Below are 20,848 nucleotides of genomic sequence, written 5' to 3'. Positions count from 1 at the left end.
TCAGGATATGTCAGATTTATAAGGAGAACGTATGTTTGACAAAAAAAAACAGCTTTTTACTTTTTAACCATTGGTTTAAACACTAAGTTCACGCTCCGGGAACAGACTGAATTTTACCTGGCGGTCACCCTACTGGACTTGTGCTCAGACTTACATATAATGGTAACATTTTCATTTCTCCAGTAATCATTTATCAATAAACAGAATGTTAAAACTTTATTTTATTTTTCAAATTTCACTAAACACAAGAAACGTTTAACAATTTTCGCTGAAACAAGGCTTGAATACTTGACTTAAAGCAAGTTATATAGTACCGCAGCTCAGAGAGATATTAACAAATAGAGAGTTTCTGTTAACCAGTTCATCTTATTTTCTCTAAATTCTGACATTCTTCGTATTTTCTTTTTCTGAGGGAGTGTAATAACCTGACATGAGGCAGAGAACAAAAAACAAAAAACAAAAAACAGAAGAAAGATTTCCTAAAAGCTTTATTCAACTTTTTGCATATTTTGAGGCCAGACAAATATTCCTGCTGTCAAGATATTTTAAAAAAAGCGTATAATTTAATACTTTAATTCTGGGGACAAAGACAGAAAAACACTGAACATTTACATTTATTTTTCCTGAGGAGGATGGAGAAGTTAGCCTGTGTAGCCGGGCTCGCCTTTTATTTATTCATTTTTTTACTTTTTTTGACTCCACTTTTTCAAAATGTCCTCCGCTGCATCCAGGGTGGAGTCCTCCTGGTGGGGGAGAAAACAGACGGCACTCTGATTGAGAGCGACTGACAACGTGAAACAAGCGTCTTTCTCTTCTTACCTTAACGAAACAGAAGCGGATGTACTTGTCGAACTCCTTGCTGTGTTCTGGACTGAAGAAGGCCGAGACTGGGATGGTCGCTAAACCCTGGAGGAAGAAAAATAAAACAACGTCGGAAGAAAAGAAAAAAAAAAAGGGACTTTCTCTTACGACAAACTGATTAAATCTTCACCTTTTCTGTAATTAGCCATTTGACAAATCTAAAGTCGTACGATTCATCCTTGGTGCTCTCATCATTGAGGTCCACTTCTGTTAGAAATGAAAAGAAAACAGCATAAATCAATCTGGACTGGATGACAACGGACTTTGAAATCATCCAGTTCAGCTCCTGTTGCCACATACTGACGGAGGAGATGTCTGTGATCATAAAGTATCCTCCCTCAGGCATGACGGGCTGCAGGCCAACTCTCTGCAGGCAGGAGGCCAGCTTCTGCCTCTTGTGGTGCAGCACGGCAGGCAGCTGCTGGAAGTAGCTCTCCGGAGTCCCGAACAGCTCGTACTCCCTCTCGAAGCCGGACGCTACGGCCTCCTGACGAGCAGAAGGATGGGGGGGGGGGTGTCAATCAATCAATTCACTTTATTTTGGTAAATTATCAACATTAAACACAAGAAATAAAAAGACAATAAAGAAATAAAGAAACCCAAAAATTTACCAAAAAAAGGAATAGGCTGAAGCCAAAGCTTATTCTTGCTTACCCTACTTAAGTGCCTAACAACCTATCAAAATATCTTAACAATACCTATATATATATCTAACTAACAGCGTAAGATTTTATCAATTTACATTATAAAGCACTTTTAAAACTCACCAAAAAAACACATAACTTAAAATCATCATTCAGGTCATTCCATAGTTTCACACTAATAACTGAAACACACCTTGACTTTACCTGACTTTTCTCTTTTGCACATTCAAATATAAACAAACCTCGCAAATTATATTTATTCTGTCTTATGTGGTGATGTGTAATTAAAGGTGTAGTTACAGATAAATCTACAAATGATGACTGTGCGAGAAAGAATGCTTGAAACAGACAAATGAACATTTTATAGTAACTTCAATAATATGCAAAACCAAAAACAGTCAAACTCATTTTTCAAAATGTAATAAAGTGAAACAAATCTTATTTTTCAACACAATGCATTTTAAGCATTAAAAAATGGACTGTTTAGCTTTTAAATATACATATTTGCCACACAGACTTTACTGAAAACTAACTAATACACTACTGTAACCTTATTTTAACTGCAGGCATCAGTAAATAAATAAACAGACCTTAGGATTTTTAAATAAAATGAAAACCTTGGATCAGTTTAAAGAACATGTATGGTTTTAGATTTCAGTAGTTTTTTTCACAGATTATGATGGAGGAAACATAGTCCTGCTTTACAATAATTCACTCTATGTTTACAGTCCTGTGGAAAAAGGAGATGTTTCATGATAATGCAGGTTTTAGGGTAAAAAAGGAATCTTATTTTCACTTTTCTTAGTTAATTAAAAAATTAAAAATAAAAACTTAAAAACTTCCCTACCTCGCCTCTCTCTCATGTTCTAATTTCCACTCAACAATTAATATCTTACCTGTTGTAGACAGCTCTTTAAAGGACTTAGGTTTGGAGGAACAGAGATGAGAGAATAATCAAAAGAGCTTACCAATCCCTTTAAATATTATGATTTTCTCGTATTTTTCACAGATAAACCAGATTTCTTTAATAAAATATCTGATCTTCTGGTTGGTGTGTACTTCACTTTGATTTGCTCATTATTAGAAAAGATGTTTATCTTTATAATCCTAACTTCACAGCACCACAACAACAGTTCAGAACACGGAACCGAATGTATTCTGGTTCCGGTGTGTAACATCCAGGGGATCTATTGGTGCAAATTCTACAAAGGTAAAGGGTTAAATCAGAACTACCTGAGCCGCTGTTGCACAGTGATAAACCGAGTTCTGATGGACGATTTTCATGTGTTTGATGATATGTCCAGAACTGATGGCCCAGCCAACCTGAAAACAATGACAAATAAATCAGTTTTTTTTTAAAAAAACAAAAAACAAACACACCTCACACACAAGAAAGGCAACATGTTCCAGTCAGTTTTACCTTCCAGCCAGTAGCACTGAAGGTTTTCCCGGCGCTGCCGACTGTTATGGTCCGTTCCCACATCCCAGGAAGGCTGGCTGCCAAGAACACACGCCATCTATTAGTGAAGTCAGCCCAGGCCCCGCCCCTTGCCCCCGCAGGTTTACGGCTTACACCCCGCTGAGCTGACACTCACCGATCTTCACGTGCTTGGCTCCATCGTAGGTGAGCCACTCGTACACCTCGTCGCTGAAGCACAGCAGGTCGTGTTTGAGACACAGGTCGGCGATCATTTGGAGCTCCTCCATCTGGTAAACCTGCGGTAAACCCACATGTTTGCGTCCTGAAACTCACTCAGTCAAGCAACGATGCGCGGGGCGGCAGATTAACGACGAAGTCCGAGGCCGGCCTTACTTTGCCCAAGGGGTTGTTGGGAGTGTTGATAACGATGGCTTTTGTGCGGGGAGTGATTTTACTGGACAGCTCCTCGGCAGAAAGAACCCAGTCTCCGCTCGACAGGACGGCGCTGCCCTCTTTCTGTCATTAACAAAACAGCAGAAGTGTTTCGTACATAACCAAACGCAAGACTGGGGGGAAAGAAACAATGATGGAGCGCTTACTGGTCTCAGAGGCACATACACCGCGTTCCCTCCAGCCATCAGCACCATCGGCTGGTAGCAGTCAAAGAACGGCTCGACGATTATGACCTGGAAGATCATTTTTAACGTCAGGACTCAGTTTCGGCGAACAGCAGAACATTGTTCCGTCACTCTTAGGTACTTACCTCATCTCCGTCGTCGATCAGAGCCTGAAAGGCACAGAAGAGCGCCTGATAGGCTCCAACTGTCACCAGGATGTCTTCGAACGCATCGATCTCATGTCCCACCACCCTGCTGAAGAATTTGGCGAGACTCTTCACGAGACGAGGGTGACCCTGGTGGACAAGAAAAGACGAAACAGGAGCGGAACAGAAGGTGACTCTTTTTTTTTTTTTTTTTTTTTACACACACTCGTTGTTATTAAAACAAAGGACATGGGGGGTTCCACCTACAAAAGCTCTGGTGTACTGGTGCATTGAAGGTCCTCCGCTCACAGCTTTACAGAAAGCGTCCTGAACAAACTGTGGGGGGGAGAAGTCGGGAAATCCCTGACCCAGGTTCACTGCTTTGTAGTCGGCAGCTAGCTGCGTGAATTCAACCCTGTTGGCACAAAAAGACAGTTCAGACAAAGCATTTTTTCACGTTATTACATTTAAATGCATACTGTCTACACAACTGGATATTTTGAAGTGGGTTTCTGTAGAAAGGATACGAACAGTTAGTATCTCACCTGCTGTAGATAGCTCTCTGAACGACCTCAGATTGGAATTACACTCCATTTCTTCAAGCTGACGGCATTCAAAGAGCTTTCCACAACAGGTGAGATATTCATTAGTTGTTCAAATCCTTCCTGCAAAACTCCGCTTCAGAATGTTCAAATCCTATCCCCTTAAACTCTAGGATTGTCATGTTTTCTAGTTCTGAAGCATAACAAGAGAATATTAACACGATCGCAGCTGAATCGATGCTGCAAAGAGCGGAGCGTTTTTAATCACAAACACGCAGAAAGAAATTCTGCTTTCGGCATCTAAATGTAACCAGTTCGCCACATTAAATTATTATTATTATTTTTTTAAACTACAACGTCTTATAATGTGGAAACCTTTTTTCCAGGTGTACCTACAAAAAAAAAAAAAACAACTCAAAAGTGCTGCTAAGGATGAGCAGCTAAGGACTGCTCTTTAATTATCAACCAGTTATGAAACATGTGACGAAAGCAGCACTTATAGGGTAATTTATTTAAAAAAAAACAATAAAAAAAGAAACAGGAGACAACAGAGGTGGGTGACTGCAGGCTGATTTTTAAATACGCTCCCAACCTCCAGCCTAGTGTGTGCAGCAGAACATTACACACATCTAACCTAGAATAAAGAACGTGTAGTGACTATTTGTCCATGAATACCAAAACTTAGGTGATCAAACTGTAGTTGAATATAAATGGTCTGTACTTGTATAGCACTTTATCTAGTCCAAGGACTCCAAAGCGCTTCACACTACAGTCAGTCATTCACACATTCACTCACTGATGGCGGTAAGCTACATAGTAGCCACAGCTGCCATCACACCGACACCACCGAGCCCTCTGACCTCTGACCACCACCAGTAGGCAAGGCAGGTGAAGTGTCTTACCCAAGAACACAACGGCAGAAACGTACGGAGCGGTGGCTCGAACCGGCAACCCTCCAGTTACAGGACGAACCCCTACCTCCTGAGCCACTCAAATAATCACTTGGTGCACGCCGGTTTGTGGTTTACGCAGTACAAAAAGGTCCAAAAAAACAACAAAAATTGCAGTTCCATGCTGTATTTATTCCAAGTTTTGCAGGCAAACAAAGCGATACACATTCCCTGGATCTTCTCTCTCCCCTGCTCTCCTTTCTGCCTTTTCTTGACTGATTGATTCACCTGCTCATGACTCACTGATTGACTGTGTCTGACTGATAAAAAATCCATACCACCCCCAACGTGCCCACCTTACTGCCTAAGGCCCACATATTTCTGTGAAATACCAATATCCCAAACAAAATAAATGTATAAACTAAACAAATTAAAAAACTACAAATTTATTCTTAACAACTAAGATTAAGCAAAAAATTAATTTGAAATTCACCAGAAAATAAACAAATTAATAAACTAAAATTAAAGAGTGAACAAAAACAAAGTAATAGCTCCTACAGAACAGAAAGGGGAAATTTAACGTGAAATCGCTGAGTGTTTTTTTTTTTGTGTTTCCTGGTGCAGAACACGGGATGTTGGGTTGATTTGGGAGATGTTGACGTGTTTGCCGCCTGCTTGGATTAAACCAGCTTTGTTGAGTGAAGCGTGCATCATATAATGTGTAATGACTCAACGAGTTTTATACCATCAACCTTTTTTTTTTATTTCTTTTTTTTATTTTTTATTTCAAAATAGACCGAATTAACAGCCTCAGCTCAACTCGACTGAGCTGCATAAACAGACTAAATCCAGAGAAGGACAGAAACATGAATTTCAGGTTTATTTGATCGGTCTGATTACATCAAACCAGTCATTTATACAGTTTAATGATCTTTTTCACGTGTTTCCATTCACACACTGTAAACATGTTACAGCTCATTATGTATGTAGTTTGTGTGTTTTAAGGACTTTGCTCTCTTTCTCTGTTCCACCCCTGGTTTTCCACCAATCAGGTGGTTCTTTAACTCCTAAACAGAGCTTCAGTTAAAAATATCACCTCTCCCAGCCTCTTTGGTTAACATTTAATGAAGGTCATTAGGGAGGTTAAGTCCTGGGCTTTTATTACAAATTAGTGACACCTTCATGCTTGTCAGGTTTTTCTTTTTTTATATTGTCTATTATTATTCCAGTGTATTAGTTTCTGTGTTTGGTTTATACAGCTGAATGAAAGGATACAACTCTGGTTGACTCAGTTCTCCTAAAATCAGTCTTCACTTACCAGACATTTTTATCGACACCGACAGTTCTGTTCGCGTGGAGCCGCCTGGACATGACCTGAAACACAGACATGTTTGTTTTCAGGTGCACCGTGTCGGTGTTAAAACGTCTCCTCGCTCCTGCGCAGCGGTACTCACCGTGCAGTGATTTCTTCCTAATAAACTGGGACGAATTAAAGAGAAATTACCCACCAGGCTCCGGATTATTACCATGAATAGATGCGCATTATCTCAAACGAGAGAGGAGAAAAAAAAAACAAACGCGTCGCCGAACCTGAAGCCTGACAGAGAAGTGCGCTCCTTTCGACTTTATTCTCCCCTGAGCTCATTTAGTTCCGCTACACACAGGTAAGACCGTGCTCAGACGGGTAAAGTTCTCACTACTTGTTTTCCTTTTTTTTTTTACTTCCGGGGTGGGCGGAGCCACGTTTAACAAGCAGCGACATCTGATGGGAATTCCGGCTCAGTTCCAGGAGTGGAATCATTTGACTCAGTTCAACAAACAAAGAGCCGATTCTTTAAACAGCTCTTCAAACTCTTATAAAGAAATGTTTTGCACATTTTGAAGCGTGATCTGTGGGAGAATTCGGAATGATTAACCAAGCAGGGCTTCGTCGACCTTTAAGGCACCATCAGTTTCCCAATTACGCAGCTATTTACGCCTAAATAGACACAGCAGCAGGTAGCTGTAGCAACTTTGGTGCAGCCTGAGGCAATTGTAGAAATATGACATTATAAACAAAAACAAGTGATACAGAATTCACTGTGGTGTGAAGGTTTAAAACGTAGCATTTTCAAGAACCAGGCAACGTTTGCTCCAGAAGAGGGAAAGCTTGCAGCATATTCATGTGCAAATATTTGCTAGTTTAAAACATCGCGCTTCCAAAGGGAAACGCTGCCACCTTAAAACAACTCCAACCTTCAGACTTATTGTAGTACACCTAAATGCTAATTTTGCTCCTCTACGAGGTTTCCATTACAGGGTTATTACAGCAGCAATATAAAAACATTCCTGCCAGGCGGCACAAGAAGTGCTACGGTTAGCTGCCGCTGCTATTGGCACTCATAAATGATCGTAGAAATTTGTAAATAATGCAAAACTAATGGCAGTGTAAAAGGTTTATGTAGTGTTTGCATGAACTTGGCCTCACTTGGACAAGCTGTTAATTCAGTCAAAAATAAACATGTTTTCTTCCAAGTGAAGTCATTCAGAGTTAATTACAACAGAAAACATTAATTGGTAACAAATTTTTCACTGAATCCTCTTCCAAATTTCCAAAATATTTCTTTAAGCAAACTTTAAAGTTTTAATATGTGCATACACACAGAAAACCAAGAGTTTAAAGTGATCACATTGAGCTTAACATCTTTAATACAATAATTTTACTTTGTGTCTTTAAATAAAACAGTTGTTTGCATTTTCTCCATCTCTGTTTCTTTTTATTTCCCACTAATCCTTCATAACAGTACTTTAAAATAAACTTTTTTCTTTTTACAAAATAAAAAACAAATGGGTTTCAGCACTCGTGTTTACCATAAAACAAGCACATTTATTTACCATGAGATTATTTCTGCACACATGTAGAAGCGGTGCAGATTCACCTTCCTCCACACAGATTTATTTAAGATCAAACATTAAGTTATAGACTCTTAGGTTAAACTCATGCTTTTTTCAAATCCTCGGGGAGAACTCGGCCCTTCTTCCGCGCCCTGTTTTTCTTCTGCTCCATTTTGACCTGCTTGCGTTTCTGGATGTTCCTTTTCCTCTTGTCCTGCCTCTGCTGCATCTTCTCAACGACGTGCTCGCTGCGCTGCTCCCACTTCTTCTTCCTCTGCGCTCGCAGCTTCTCCTTCTTCTTCAAGGAGGCGCGCAGCATGTCCTCGTTGTCCTTGATTTTGATGCCCTCCGCCTTGTAGAGCAGGTTGGTCCACTGGATCTTCTTCTCCATCTCGGAGGCCTTCTGCTCATCCTTCTCCCTCAGCTGCTCCAGCTTGGCCTTGCGAGCCTCCACGCGGCTCAGCAGCTGCTTGTAGTTCCTCCCGGTCAGCGGCGTTATGTTCCCTTTAACGCTCGTTTTCTTCTTCGCCTTTAGCTGCATTTTCGTCTCATACCCCTCTTCCACCGTCTCAATGCTGTTAAAGACGACGGCGGTCTTAATCACTTTATCTGCCGTAGCAGGGCTCGGCTCCTCCGTTTTTACCTCCGCCGGCGCTTCCTCGACACGTTTTTCAGCCAGTTTCTTCATCAGAAACTCTTTCTTCTTCCTCTTCTTGCGCTCCCGCTCCAGCTTTCGTTTGGCCCGCTTTGCCAGGACCGCCTCTGATGACGGATCTTTTGGGGCACCCTAATAATGATAAAAAGAAAGGAAACATGTTGAACTCTATTGGAAGTACAGAAAACAAGGATGCAAAAAAAAAAAAATAAACAAGAATAACTGGCAATTGAAGTTTACACTGAACTTGTCCACTCAGATTCACCATCCACTGGTGGTTCAACTCTGACTTTTGACAAATTTAAAAGAAAAAGAAAATTACAGCAACTGTACCCTACATATGGCCATCTTATCTCACCACCAGCTGCTCAAATCTAACAAATCTGCATCATTTTATCATGAAGTCAAACTGAAGATGAGGCTGACCGCCATGTTCTGCTTCGTATTCAAAGCTCCGTACCTGCCCTCTGGACTCCTCGATCTTTTCATGGAGCCTTTTACGCAACACGTCTACTGTGGAGAAGCTCGTGTCGACATTCCCTCCTTTAAGACAAAGACCACAATTAGAAAAATAAGACCAAACAACGTAAAGGGACTCCCGATGTTTGATCGTTAACTTGAATCCGAGCGAGCCATGTTTGGCACCTTTAGAGGACGGCGCTATTGGTGGGTTTGCTGCAGCGGGGCTTTTCTGAGGAGGAGGCTTCTGTTGGGGTTTAGGAGTCTTCTCATCGGTGCACTTTTCTTTCAAACTCTTCTTTTTTAATTTCTTCTTCTTCTTCTTTGAGAGATCAGTGTCACTTTTCCCCTTGTAAGGAACTAAAAGAACAAATAAAACAACACGTGACCATTAGGCACGCCCCTATAATTAGCCAACGGGACAGATTCAGACAACATATCCACCTCTTTGTTTTGAAGCGTGGGAGAAAAATTAATGCCAGGGCTAGATTTATAAATGCACAAATCCATCTGTTCAGTAACCTGAAGAATATTATATGTACATCCCAGTGACACAGAGAATGAGAAAGCAGTCACCTGGAGCTGTTTTAATGTTTAATTTCAACCAGGAGTCATAAAAAAGAAGAGTTGTACGTTGTCATTTAAAGCTATTAGAGAGAAATGGAAAATGGCAGGGTAGAGCTTAAATCAGAAATCACAGTCAGCCAGAAAATCTGTGCATTTAAGATACTGACGATCACACAATTTAACATAATAATCATGTCCTCGGTGCTGAAGTCATCACATGACTGCAAACCCTTAAATACTTAGGTAATAATGTAGAACTGAGGAAAATCAAGTCAGCACAAATCTGATAAACGACACAAAACACCTTCCTGACCGCCTGCCTTCCTTATTTCTCCATCAGACATGTGACAGCCGACAGTGTGCTTTTCTGTATACACCAGGATTGTTGACTTTTTTGTTTAAGGATGAAACTAACCGTTGTTTTGGTCAACAATTAATATTTTGAGCCCTTAGCTGAGTGTTTGTTACGGCTTAAAGCAGCTCTCTCCTCATGTATAAACAATTGGAAACATAAATTGTGCTTTTTTAAGAGTGTCTATTACTTTTACATCAGTTTGCAAATACTTTAGTTTTCTGCTTATTTAATTTGTCAGTCGGCATCACTTATGTGACAATGAACAGCTTTCATATCTCTTTCTTTTTTTGAATACACTCTAGTACTTCAGCATTTCTTTATCTTATAGTAAGGAAAACAAACAAACACACAAAAAAATTGGTTCTAGCTGTCTCCACTACAAGTTCTCAAAACTTAAATAATCCTGTTCATTTTGATTACCGGTGCTTCCTTTAAATGGTTTCACACCAGTTTGTGGTTGTTTAGTTCACACTGATCAGTTTGCATTTCTTTCGTGACTGTTTGAGCCACTATGCAGCTCATATTTAGATTTTTCTGGCGCATTTGTGGTACTGTTGTGTCCAAATCACAGATATTCAAGTGGATATGCTTATGCTCTTATTCTGAGAAGATTTGTTTAAAAATATTCTTTGAAAAACGTTAGTCTGCCATGTCTTTAAATCGGATGTTTTGTTTAATCTTAAACAGTTACAACTCGGACTATAAGGAAACAAATATTTTTACAGGCAGCCCTAATTATTGATTCTTTCAATATTTATCAATGTTTTTGGACATTAAACTGAAACCAACGAAGAAGAGTGAAATAAACCATGTAGTGTAGCGCCCAGTGTGGTGAGTTGCGGTACTACCTTTCAAGTCTGACGACATTTTAAAGTTTATGGGCTTTTTAGAACCACTCACAGCCAAGTCATAATAACACGATGCAGATATTAATTTCAACACCTAAAATCATTCAATAAAGTGTAAATAAGCCGATATTGGTGGTCATTATTACCAAACGGTCTCCTCTTCGGCTCCTCGCGCTGGGAAAACACTTTACTCGCCAGTTTCTGGATGTACGAGTCTTTTGCAGCGAGGTCCATCATGTTTTCAAAGAAATATACCGGAGTTTATACCCCTAAAACAGCTACGCAAAGGTGAAACTTTAAAGGTTAAAAAATAACAACATCTCGCCGTCCGCACGTGGGAAACAAAATCAAACGAGGAGGAGCTTAGACTAGACGCACCGGAAGGTGTAACATCAAAAACAGTCCCCCTGCGAGCGGAAACACAACAGTTATGTAGTTGTTTCGTCGTGCCTTATTTCACCGACATATTTCAGCTCCGTTTTACATGAATGTGTTGATCCAGGATGGCTGCTTTGAAATTCCTGCTGACTTACTCCAGCAGGCTTCTTCCGACATTCAGGAAACAGGTAGGTTGTTCTTTTCGGAGGTGATAATATGCGTTTTATTAGCTTCCTAAGGAGATTTGTTTACAGTTCAGTGTTGTTTTACATCGTTTCAGTGTCATGTCATTAACACCAAGAGGACTTTCTTCCTGGCCGGACTCTTTAAACGTTCAAACGGTACGAAAAAAATAATTTTTGAGACGACCTGCTTTCATTTTCATTTTTTAAACCATTATTTTAAAATGTCAACAGATACATACACAAAGACAACTTTTGTGAAACTGCTATAAACATTAGCTGTGGCTCGGAGATGATAGGACTGTTCTGTAAAAGTTATAATAATGGTTTGTGTTAAAAACGAATACTTTAAATTGAAAGAAATTTAATAGGACTTTCACATGATGAAATAAAAAGCAGGAAATTTATCCCAATTTTTTGAGTCAAGTAAAGTCCTGATTTTTCCATTAAACAACGTGATAAGTTGTCATAATTTAAACATTTCAATATATTTTAAGAGATTTAACACTCAGTGAATGTTATTTAATGAATGTAGCTTGTTCAGTGGTTAGAACGACATAAATCAGCCAAATAAACTAGAAAAGAACTAAAAATGTAAAGTTTTGTACTATAAAGTTAATATTGTTGAGTCATTTTTTGTTTACCTAATAACAGCACATTTAAGGCAACATTCACATATTATACCTTCTTTCGCTGTTGTTCGAGTCACCATCTGTCCTGAGCTCACCTTGAATTTGAACATTTTCAGGCCGGTTTATTAACTCCCAGCGACTGAGCAGCAGCTCCGCAGCAGCCAACACAGAGAAAGGCGAAGACACCTTCCTCAAATGGTTCCTGCTACTCATCCCCGCCACCACCTTTGGCCTCGGGACATGGCAGGTACAGCTCGAGGGATTGTTTCCCTCTGTTTCTGAAAGTTTTGTTTTGTTTTTATTTTTCGAGTTCAGTCAAACAATCCTATTCCTGTGAAGGTGAAAAGGCGACAGTGGAAGATAGGACTGATTAACGAGCTGCGGCGCATGACCACAGCAGAGCCCGTCCCTCTGCCTCTCGAGTAAGTAAAAGGCGGACTCGGTAAAAGTCCCTTTGCACGGACAGCGGCTCGTGCTGACCGGTCAAGGCAGGACGCTGAATACAGATGTAGCCACAGGTTCAAAAGATGTGAACATTTTATGCTTCAGGCTAAAAGTTTGAGGTCTTTCATGGGAAGACAGGGTCATGCCTCCTATCATGTGCCCCTTAAAAATACAAAGAAGTACAGTTCTTCTAGTCCCCCTTAGGATTAGTAACATTGTACAGAATGGGAGGAAAGAAGAAAAAAAATGTTAGAATATACCAAATTGTGCCATATGGTCATTTTCAATGTGATAGACATGCAGAACACTTGTCTATAAAACTGTTTTTGGGTCAATTATTTGATTACTAATAACTCAAATACATTAATTACTAAACTCTTTCTTCAATTGAAGGAGAAGAACCATATTTTATTCCCCATCATCTGTTCTTTAAGCCCATATTCAACCTGTACTTACTGCATGTCACGACACCATAAGTTGCCAGTGCCCAGGTACGTGGACGTGTTGTTTTTCTCCTTGCACCCTTAGTCCTCTCGAGGTGAACCAGCTGGAGTACAGAAGGGTGAAAGTGCGCGGACGCTACGACCACTCGAAGGAGCTGTACGTCATGCCGCGCTCGCCCGTCGACCCGGAGAAGGAAGCCAGAGAGGCGGGGAGTCTTTCCTCGAGTGGCGAGATCGGCGCCAACGTCATCACCCCGTTCCACTGCTCCGACCTCGGGTGAGTGCATCCGGGCGAATTGGAGCTCTGACAGCACGGCCGCTGTAACACTTAAACCAACCAACCGGTGGCTTGTTTTCTGCAGCATCACGATCCTGGTGAACAGAGGATACGTCCCCAAGCAGAAGATAAGGGCAGAAACCAGGATGAAGGGGCAGGTTGGTGTTTCGAGATGAGCTACATGAAGACACTTCAGACTCCTTTTTACTGTTTCATTTATTTATTTATTTAAATCCGCCCACACCAGACTCTGTCTTAACCTCACTCTAACAGGAGTACATGTATCCATGGCAACAATGTCACTTTTTTACTTCTAAGTGAATAGACGAGATGCTTGTTTGGTCAGCTCACCGTAGTACCGTTTACATCCCAGGTGGAGGATGAGGTGGAAGTGGTGGGGGTGGTCAGGCTGACGGAGACGCGTCAACCGTTCGTACCGAACAACAACAAAGCAAAGAACCAGTGGCATTACCGCGACCTGGAGGCCATGTGCCGCGCCACGGGAGCTGCGCCCATCTTCATTGACGCGGACTTCGGTAAGGTCTCCGCGCTCCCGGCCTCAGGATCTAAACAAACCGGCTGTAGAAAACCGCTTAAATCGAGTAATTTGGATTAACTTGTGTTGTTCAGCGAGCACAATCCCCGGCGGACCAGTTGGTGGACAGACCAGAGTCACGCTGAGGAACGAACATGTGCAATATATTATAACATGGTATGTGGTGTGTCTTATTTATTATACGTTTTTAAATCTTTCCAGATTCATGAGGAATAATTCATTTCCTTTTGTAGGTACGGCTTGTGTGCAGCTACTTCCTACTTGTGGTACGCCAAGTTCATCAAGAAGATTAAACTGTAAAGCAGAATGTTACACAAGAAATGTCTTGTATGTCCGAGCTCACGCGTGCATAAATTTAAATCTATAAGGCTTTAGAAATTGGCCAGTTTTTTTTTTTGTCAGAGAGCATAAATTAGTAAAACATGGCGACACACTGACTCCCAGTAAAATACTTGTTTTCTATAATAAATTTTAGCACTTTGAGCTGTAAAGCTCATTTGACAAACAGCAGAGTTTGTTTCATATCTGCAGAGCACTTATTTAAATTTTAATGTAATCAGTGTCTGAAACTAAGACAAAACCTGCTTCAGTTTACCTCTGAATCTTATTAAAGAACCCCACTAATAGACTCAATTTTAGGTTAATCACATTTAGTTACATCATGAATTTTCATGGTTTTTCATCAACTTAATGTTTTTAATGTGCTGTTGGGATTCATTTTGTTTGATTTTAGATGTTATAACACCAACAAATAAAAAAGACCCATCATGCAGCAACCCATATGGCTGCTCTGCTCCTGAAACTTCAGTTCTGGTTTCTATTTTAAATTTGAATTTGTTACTTTGAAAGAAATTTTACAGAGACTCATGTTTTTGTAATTCATGTAGTCCTTAAATCTGAATCATACTGGTCTTTAAAAAGCCTTAAATTTAACTTACATTTCCTTCAAGTTAAGACAAAAATCAGTCTACATACCATCCACTGGTTAGTACCTTCAGTTTACAAACCAAAACCAGCTCGTTTTAAAGGAGTTTTACGCAGAATCACTCAGATCTCTGGTTTAAGCAGTAAATTTATGCCCAGATATTTTTATTCACTGTAATAAAGCTTAAAACCACACACCCATTAAGCAAAAATAATTGTTACATCTTTTTTAAAATAACTTGATTTAATTGTAAGTCTTTGCCTCGTGCACAGTTTGATACAAACACTGCAAGCTGCACCGTGTTTAAATAATGAAGAGACAGTCTGTAATTAGGACATACATTTTTTATTCCAAACATTTTAACCAAGTTTAGTTGCCAGTTCCTTGGCCTTTGCCTTCTCCAGCTTGGTGAAGCGAGCTGTGGATTTGGGACCCAAGATGCCACCTCCCCAATGACGACGGATCTGTGAGGCAAGTTTAGACGGTTAAAAACAAAGTTAAATTTTTTTTTTGGTAAAAAGGTGAATGCCACGATAACACCAACCTCTTCATATCTGTCATTGTAGTTGGTCTTGATAGCTTCCACCAGCTTAGCAAGTGCACCTTTGTCCTCACTAGGAAAGAAAACAGAACCGGTCACAATCAATACTGCCACACACAACGTGTACTTTTATACTTCCTTCAGTTTGTGACAAAGAAGAAAAACTGTCTGAACTACATTAAAACAAATAAGTAAAAAAAAAAAAAAAACCATTCTGAACCAGTGTGTGTAAATCACCTTAAACCAGAGACACAAAGCAAGAATTACAACAAAAACCTTGTTTTTTCGCATTTGTTCCCACTTACGGGTTAATCTGTGTGAAAGCGACTGAAGTGCACGTCTTCCTGTGCACCAGTCTGCCCAGTCTAGCCTTGCCCTTCACGATACAGTACGGGACGCCCATCTTGCGGCACAGAGCAGGCAGGAAAACAACGAGCTGAAAAAGCAGTAGAAGTAAGAGTCAAAAACTAGAAAACTAAATTCTGTCAACAGAAACGTCAAACTTTAATGAAATGATTTCATTTGCGGTCTCTGCTCAGGGTTAAAAAGCTCGTATGTTTTAATCCACACGGAGGATTCAGGTGAAGAAATTCAGACATCATTGCCAGGGACCACTTTTCACTGGGCTCAGTGCCACTCCGAAACGCTACGTTAATCTCACCTCGATCGGATCCACATCGTGGGCGATGATGACCAGCTGCGCCTTCTTGCTCTCCACCAGAGAGGTAACTGTGTTCACACCTGTAAGCAAAGGGAAACCATCAGCAGCCGATCTGTGAACGCGCTGCGTTGGTCGGGAACAACTTTTCATATTGTGGCTGATGCTCAGGGTTAAAAAGCTCAAAAAACAAAGCATCAAAATATGTTTCAGGTGAAGAAATTCGGGTCATCACTGCATCCTGGCCAAGTTAGATAAGACTAGCTTTGTGTAAAACTTATCCAGGTCCAGCTCACCTGCACGGAGGACGGGAGGCCTTTTGGTGGGGGTGTCTCCTTTCCCAGCCGCCTTCTGTTCAGCCCGAGCCAGCAGCCTCTTCTTCTTCTCCTGCTTGGTCTCCGGTCTGTACTTGTGGGCCAGCTTGAACAGCTGTGTGGCTGAGGCGGGACACAACAACGCCGTTTACAAATAAAGCTCAGATTGTGATGCAAACAAGAAAGCGACGGCACTTCAAGCTGGCACATCAGCGATCTTGGTGGAAAGTTGTCGTCACGACGGATCTGACAGCAAATAGTTTGCATCACTGCACAGCTGGGGGTGGGGTGGGGTGGGGGGTGGCTACAGCTCACGAGCCCAAACGTACTTTCTGACGTGTCTTACCAGTCTGGCGGTCCAGAGCCTGGGTGAACTGGTTGATTGCCGGGGGGACCTTCAGACGCTTGTAGAGGATGGAGCGCTGCCTCTGCAGGCGAACGTAGCGGGGCCATTTCACGAAGCGCGTCAAATCACGCTTGGGCTGAATATCCTGGCCTGTTGGGGGTGGGAGAAACAAAGCAGGCATTTCACATCCAAGTCTTTATCTATATGCAATGTTTTTATTTCCTTCATTTCACGTGCATCAGCGATCTTGGTGGGAGATTGTCTTCAGTGGGCTTAAGATAGCAAATATTCGTTTACATCATCTGCACCGACACAAACCCTCGCCACAAAGCACTGCGCCTCTCACCGATGCCGTAGTTCTTTGGCCTCTTCTCAAACAGGGGGTTCACCACTTTCTTGGCCTCATGTTTCTTGGCCACAGAAGGGGCAGGTGCCACCTTCTTCCCCTTAGCCTTCTTTCCCTTAGGCTGGAAGCAAAATAAAACAAGGTAATGTTAGAGGAAGCCAGAAGACTTGGGTTTTAATTCTGTAAACACAAGTTTAGAGCGTAACCCAACTCAACTATCATTTGCTGCATTGATCTAAGTAAAGCAGCTCTGCAAGGAAATCTTTGCTCTTGGCTTTGTAGTATTTTAAAGGGATGAGGACCACCAACAACAAATGGGAGTAGAGCTGACACGCATGTTAAAGTGATGAGCTAAATCAATGCTAAAGCTACTGAACAATTGTTATAAGCGAACAAATTTAAAGGAAAGATAACATAGTAAAACCTAGGAAAAAAACAATAAAATGATTACTTTCAGCTAAAACGACAAACGTGTTTAAACTTTAAGCGTACTAAATGTAAAGCTAGCAAGTCGATGCTAACAGGCCCCTTCGCCGAGCTTAATGAGGCTAACAAATACACCAATATTACACTAAATGCGAGTCAAGCAGCACTTTAACTGGGTAAAAATCAGAACCAAACAAAGAAAACAACATTTCTGATAGTATTCTGACTAACGTGGGCATGAATTAGCTTTAGCCTCCAGCAGGCTCGTACCGGCTACATTCAGCCAACTTTACCCACAAACTACACAGAATTATCACCCAATACCGACACAGAATCCACACGAAGACCTAAAAGACTTGATCACAACACGCCACGGCGAAAAAATCCCTCATACAAACACAGATGCAGACAGATACAACAGCTTCAATATTCTCCCCGAAGAGTCAGCTCTGTACCCACCATGTCGGTTCAGGCAGAAAGGAAGCGCAGAGGATTGTGGGTAATATAAATACGGCGAGAGTTGAGCCGGCTGCGGCGCGCTGATCCGGGATCAGAATTTTCCTCTTCCCAGTGGGTGCAGCGCGGTGGTTAGTTAACTTAAAACAGACCCAGAGTCTGTCAGAGCGCTGATAGCGGCTTTACGTCCCTTACGTCAAATTAAACAGGAAAAGATCAGTCTGCTAGACGAATCATTAACGCTACGTCTGTTTTATGTTAGAAATAAATTATTTTAAACGTGGGATGTAATTACATAATAGCTTAAATGTAACAAATGGATTATGAATGTTTTAGTAGTATTTTATACATATACTTTTGTTTTACCTTTTTAATTTAGGTTAATGTGGGCGTAATTACAAGTTTAACACAAGTATGCTTATTTAAATTATTTTAATAGTTTGCTGAGATTGTTCGGTGTGGTAAAACAGTAAAATGTGTTATAATTCATTTTAATTCCTAATATATTCCAGTTTTAATCACTGCCTTAACCCATACTGTTTAGAGACCCTGTATGTTTGAACTTGCTTCTTAGTGTAAATTTGGACTAATATATACACACTGTACCCCATTTAAGCATTTTAAGAGATCAGTAGAGAAATATGTGAGAGACAAAAATAGTTATGGTTTTTAGAACATATTTAACATCCATCCATCCATCTGCCTGATACAACAAGTCTTAAATACATGGTGTATAAATAAAACAAGAACAAACCTTATTAATCTTTTTGGATTTAAATGTGAAAGGTCATACCAAATTTTTTTTTTTTTTTTTTTTTTTTGGGGGGGGGGGGACAGTAAGATTTTACCAGAGCTGATAAGTTATTTATTCAGACAGATGTGAACGATCCACTATTTCCCCTCAAAGTTTCCTGTAACAGCCAAATCACAAAACAAAGAACAACCAGAACCATAAAATACACAATAAATACACAATGACAGACAGTACGGCCACAGCTATGTCAAAACTTAAAGAAGAAAACCTAAATGATGCTGCTGTGACACCTGAATTTCCCCTCTGTGGGAGAATAAGGTTATTTCTTCTTTGTTCTTCTTCTTTTTCTTCCAAAGGGCATAGAAAATAAGTGATTGACTAACAAATACAGACAGAGATGGTGAGGGATAGTTCACAAACCCAAAAACATCAGGCTTTTCATTTTCAGAACATCCATCTGTGGATGGGATTTTTGGCCTGAAATAATGCTAAATTGGCTAGAAAGATCTTATTACAGTCCTTGTTATCAAAATTTATATGTAAAAAAATGTGTGTATTTTAGCATTTTGAAGAAAGTGTCGACAAAGTGGCAGAGTTTGGACACCCACTTTGGTCATATTACTGATATAAACATACACTATCTATATTCACTTGCCTCTCTTCACACACATATGAACTTAAGTGACACCCAATTACCAATCCATAGGTTTTAATATGATGTTGGCTCACCATCTCCAGCTATAACCACTTCAGCTCTTCCAGGAAGGCTTTCCACAGGTTTAGGAGTGTTGACCATTCTTCTTGAAACTCATTTGTGAGGTCAGACACTGATGTTGGACAGAAGGCCTGGCTCATAGTCTCTGCTTTAATTCATCCCAAAGGTGTTCTGTCAGTTTGAGGTCAGGACTCTGTGCAGGCCACTCAAGTTTTTTCACACCAAACTCGCTCATCCATGTCTTTATGGACCTTGCTTTGTGCACTGGTGTCAGTCATTTTGGAACAGGAAGAGGTCATCCCCAAACAGTTCCCACAAAGTTGGGAGCATGAAATTGTCCAAAATGTCTCTGTACGCTGAAGCATTAAGAGTTCCTTTCACTGAAACTAAGTGACAAAGCCCAACTCCTGAAAAACAACCCCACACCATAATCCTCCCTCCACCAAACTTTACACTTGGCACAATGCAGTCAGACAATTACTGTTCTCCTGGCATCAGCCAAACCCAGACTCATCCATCAGATTGCCAGACAGAGAAGCATGATTCATCCCTTCAGAGAACATGTCTTCCTTGTTCTAGAGTACAATGACGGCGTGCTTTACACCACTGCATCTGAAGCTTTGAATTGGTGACGTAAGGCTTGGATGCAGCTGCTCAGCCAAAGAAACCCATTCCATGAAGCCCTCTGTGCACTATTCTTGAGCTAATCTGAAGGCCACAGGGAGTTTGGAGGTCTGTAGCTGTTGTCTCTGCAGAATGTTTGTGACCTCTGTGCTCTATGAGCCTCAGCCTCCTCTGAGCCCGCTCTGTGATTTTACATGACCTACAACTTCATGTCAGAGTTGCTGTCATTCCCAATCGCTTCCACTTTGTTATAAAACCACTAACAGTTGACTGTGGAATGTTTAGTTACAAGGAAATTTCTCAACTGGACTTACTGCACAAGTGACGTCCTATCACAGTACCACACAGGAACTCCTGAGAGCGACCCATTCTTTCACTAATGTTTGTAGAAGCAGTCTGCATGCCTAGGTGCTTGATTTTATACACCCGTGGCCATGGAAGTGATTAGAACACCTGAATTCAATGATTTGAATGGGTGAGGGACAGTGGCGCCGGATTCATTTTCTAGGTGGGAGGGCCACCAGAGTGTTTCGTCACCTTATTAATTTTACATGCATCGGATCATCGTCTAACATAAATAAAAACTGAATAATGAAACGCTTTTTCAGCTATGACTTTTTGTTCCAGTATATTATTATGAATAATGATAATTAGTTTAACCAAGCAACAGCTTTATAAATGACCACAATAAAAGTAAACACAGGTAAATAACATGCGCACGGGCAGAGATGGAAGAATCCAACATCTGAGCAACAGGAATATACAAACGCTTGTGCAGCGGAACTAATTAAGAGCATTCAGTATTAAAACAACATAAACTTTGTCAGACTTGGAACATATAACCAAACATTATATTAGTAAAAAGATTTCTTCCAAGGCTATTTATAAGTATGTCGCTCAACTATTTACATCCTAATGACACTAATAACGACTAATGATGACAATAAGTTTCA

At 40.7% G+C, this 20,848-nt stretch overlaps 4 protein-coding genes and 3 non-coding genes across 7 annotated transcripts; 1 reads left to right on the top strand and 6 right to left on the bottom strand.

Moving 5' to 3' along the window:
* Positions 1–469: 469 nt before the first annotated feature.
* Positions 470–6,843, bottom strand: kyat1 (kynurenine aminotransferase 1). Its single transcript, XM_017407825.3, has 13 exons — positions 6,575–6,843; positions 6,439–6,494; positions 3,956–4,103; positions 3,689–3,838; positions 3,525–3,611; positions 3,319–3,441; positions 3,101–3,221; positions 2,926–3,002; positions 2,739–2,828; positions 1,162–1,348; positions 992–1,068; positions 820–906; positions 470–743 (listed from the first exon to the last, which is right to left on the bottom strand). Exons 1-13 carry the CDS (start codon positions 6,647–6,649, stop codon positions 684–686), a joined length of 1,338 nt encoding a protein of 445 aa, XP_017263314.1. The 5' UTR covers positions 6,650–6,843; the 3' UTR covers positions 470–683.
* A 942-nt stretch (positions 6,844–7,785) lies between these two features.
* On the bottom strand, positions 7,786–11,166 carry surf6 (surfeit 6). Its single transcript, XM_017407826.3, has 4 exons — positions 11,025–11,166; positions 9,295–9,468; positions 9,110–9,192; positions 7,786–8,781 (listed from the first exon to the last, which is right to left on the bottom strand). Exons 1-4 carry the CDS (start codon positions 11,113–11,115, stop codon positions 8,098–8,100), a joined length of 1,032 nt encoding a protein of 343 aa, XP_017263315.1. The 5' UTR covers positions 11,116–11,166; the 3' UTR covers positions 7,786–8,097.
* A 79-nt stretch (positions 11,167–11,245) lies between these two features.
* Positions 11,246–14,566, top strand: LOC108231030 (surfeit locus protein 1). The gene is made up of 9 exons (XM_017407827.3): positions 11,246–11,444; positions 11,537–11,597; positions 12,187–12,317; positions 12,410–12,492; positions 13,043–13,234; positions 13,320–13,392; positions 13,608–13,770; positions 13,865–13,946; positions 14,024–14,566. The coding sequence occupies exons 1-9, from the start codon at positions 11,382–11,384 to the stop codon at positions 14,088–14,090; spliced, it is 915 nt and encodes a 304-aa protein (XP_017263316.1). The 5' UTR covers positions 11,246–11,381; the 3' UTR covers positions 14,091–14,566.
* A 475-nt stretch (positions 14,567–15,041) lies between these two features.
* On the bottom strand, positions 15,042–17,836 carry rpl7a (ribosomal protein L7a). The gene is made up of 8 exons (XM_017407829.3): positions 17,806–17,836; positions 16,921–17,041; positions 16,575–16,724; positions 16,211–16,351; positions 15,918–15,997; positions 15,562–15,692; positions 15,260–15,329; positions 15,042–15,179 (listed from the first exon to the last, which is right to left on the bottom strand). Exons 1-8 carry the CDS (start codon positions 17,806–17,808, stop codon positions 15,075–15,077), a joined length of 801 nt encoding a protein of 266 aa, XP_017263318.3. The 5' UTR covers positions 17,809–17,836; the 3' UTR covers positions 15,042–15,074.
* On the bottom strand, positions 15,787–15,863 carry LOC112450254. Its single transcript, XR_003038807.1, has one exon. It is a non-coding gene; the product is annotated as a small nucleolar RNA SNORD36 (small nucleolar RNA).
* LOC112450257 lies at positions 16,077–16,154 on the bottom strand. Its single transcript, XR_003038810.1, has one exon. It is a non-coding gene; the product is annotated as a small nucleolar RNA SNORD36 (small nucleolar RNA).
* Positions 16,809–16,881, bottom strand: LOC112450258. Its single transcript, XR_003038811.1, has one exon. It is a non-coding gene; the product is annotated as a small nucleolar RNA SNORD24 (small nucleolar RNA).
* Positions 17,837–20,848: the final 3,012 nt, after the last annotated feature.

This window comes from Kryptolebias marmoratus, linkage group LG14 (assembly GCF_001649575.2).
Source record: "Kryptolebias marmoratus isolate JLee-2015 linkage group LG14, ASM164957v2, whole genome shotgun sequence".
NCBI lineage: Eukaryota > Metazoa > Chordata > Actinopteri > Cyprinodontiformes > Rivulidae > Kryptolebias > Kryptolebias marmoratus.
The sequence above is the reverse complement of the archived record's forward strand: the minus strand, read 5'-3'. Positions and strand labels throughout refer to the sequence as shown.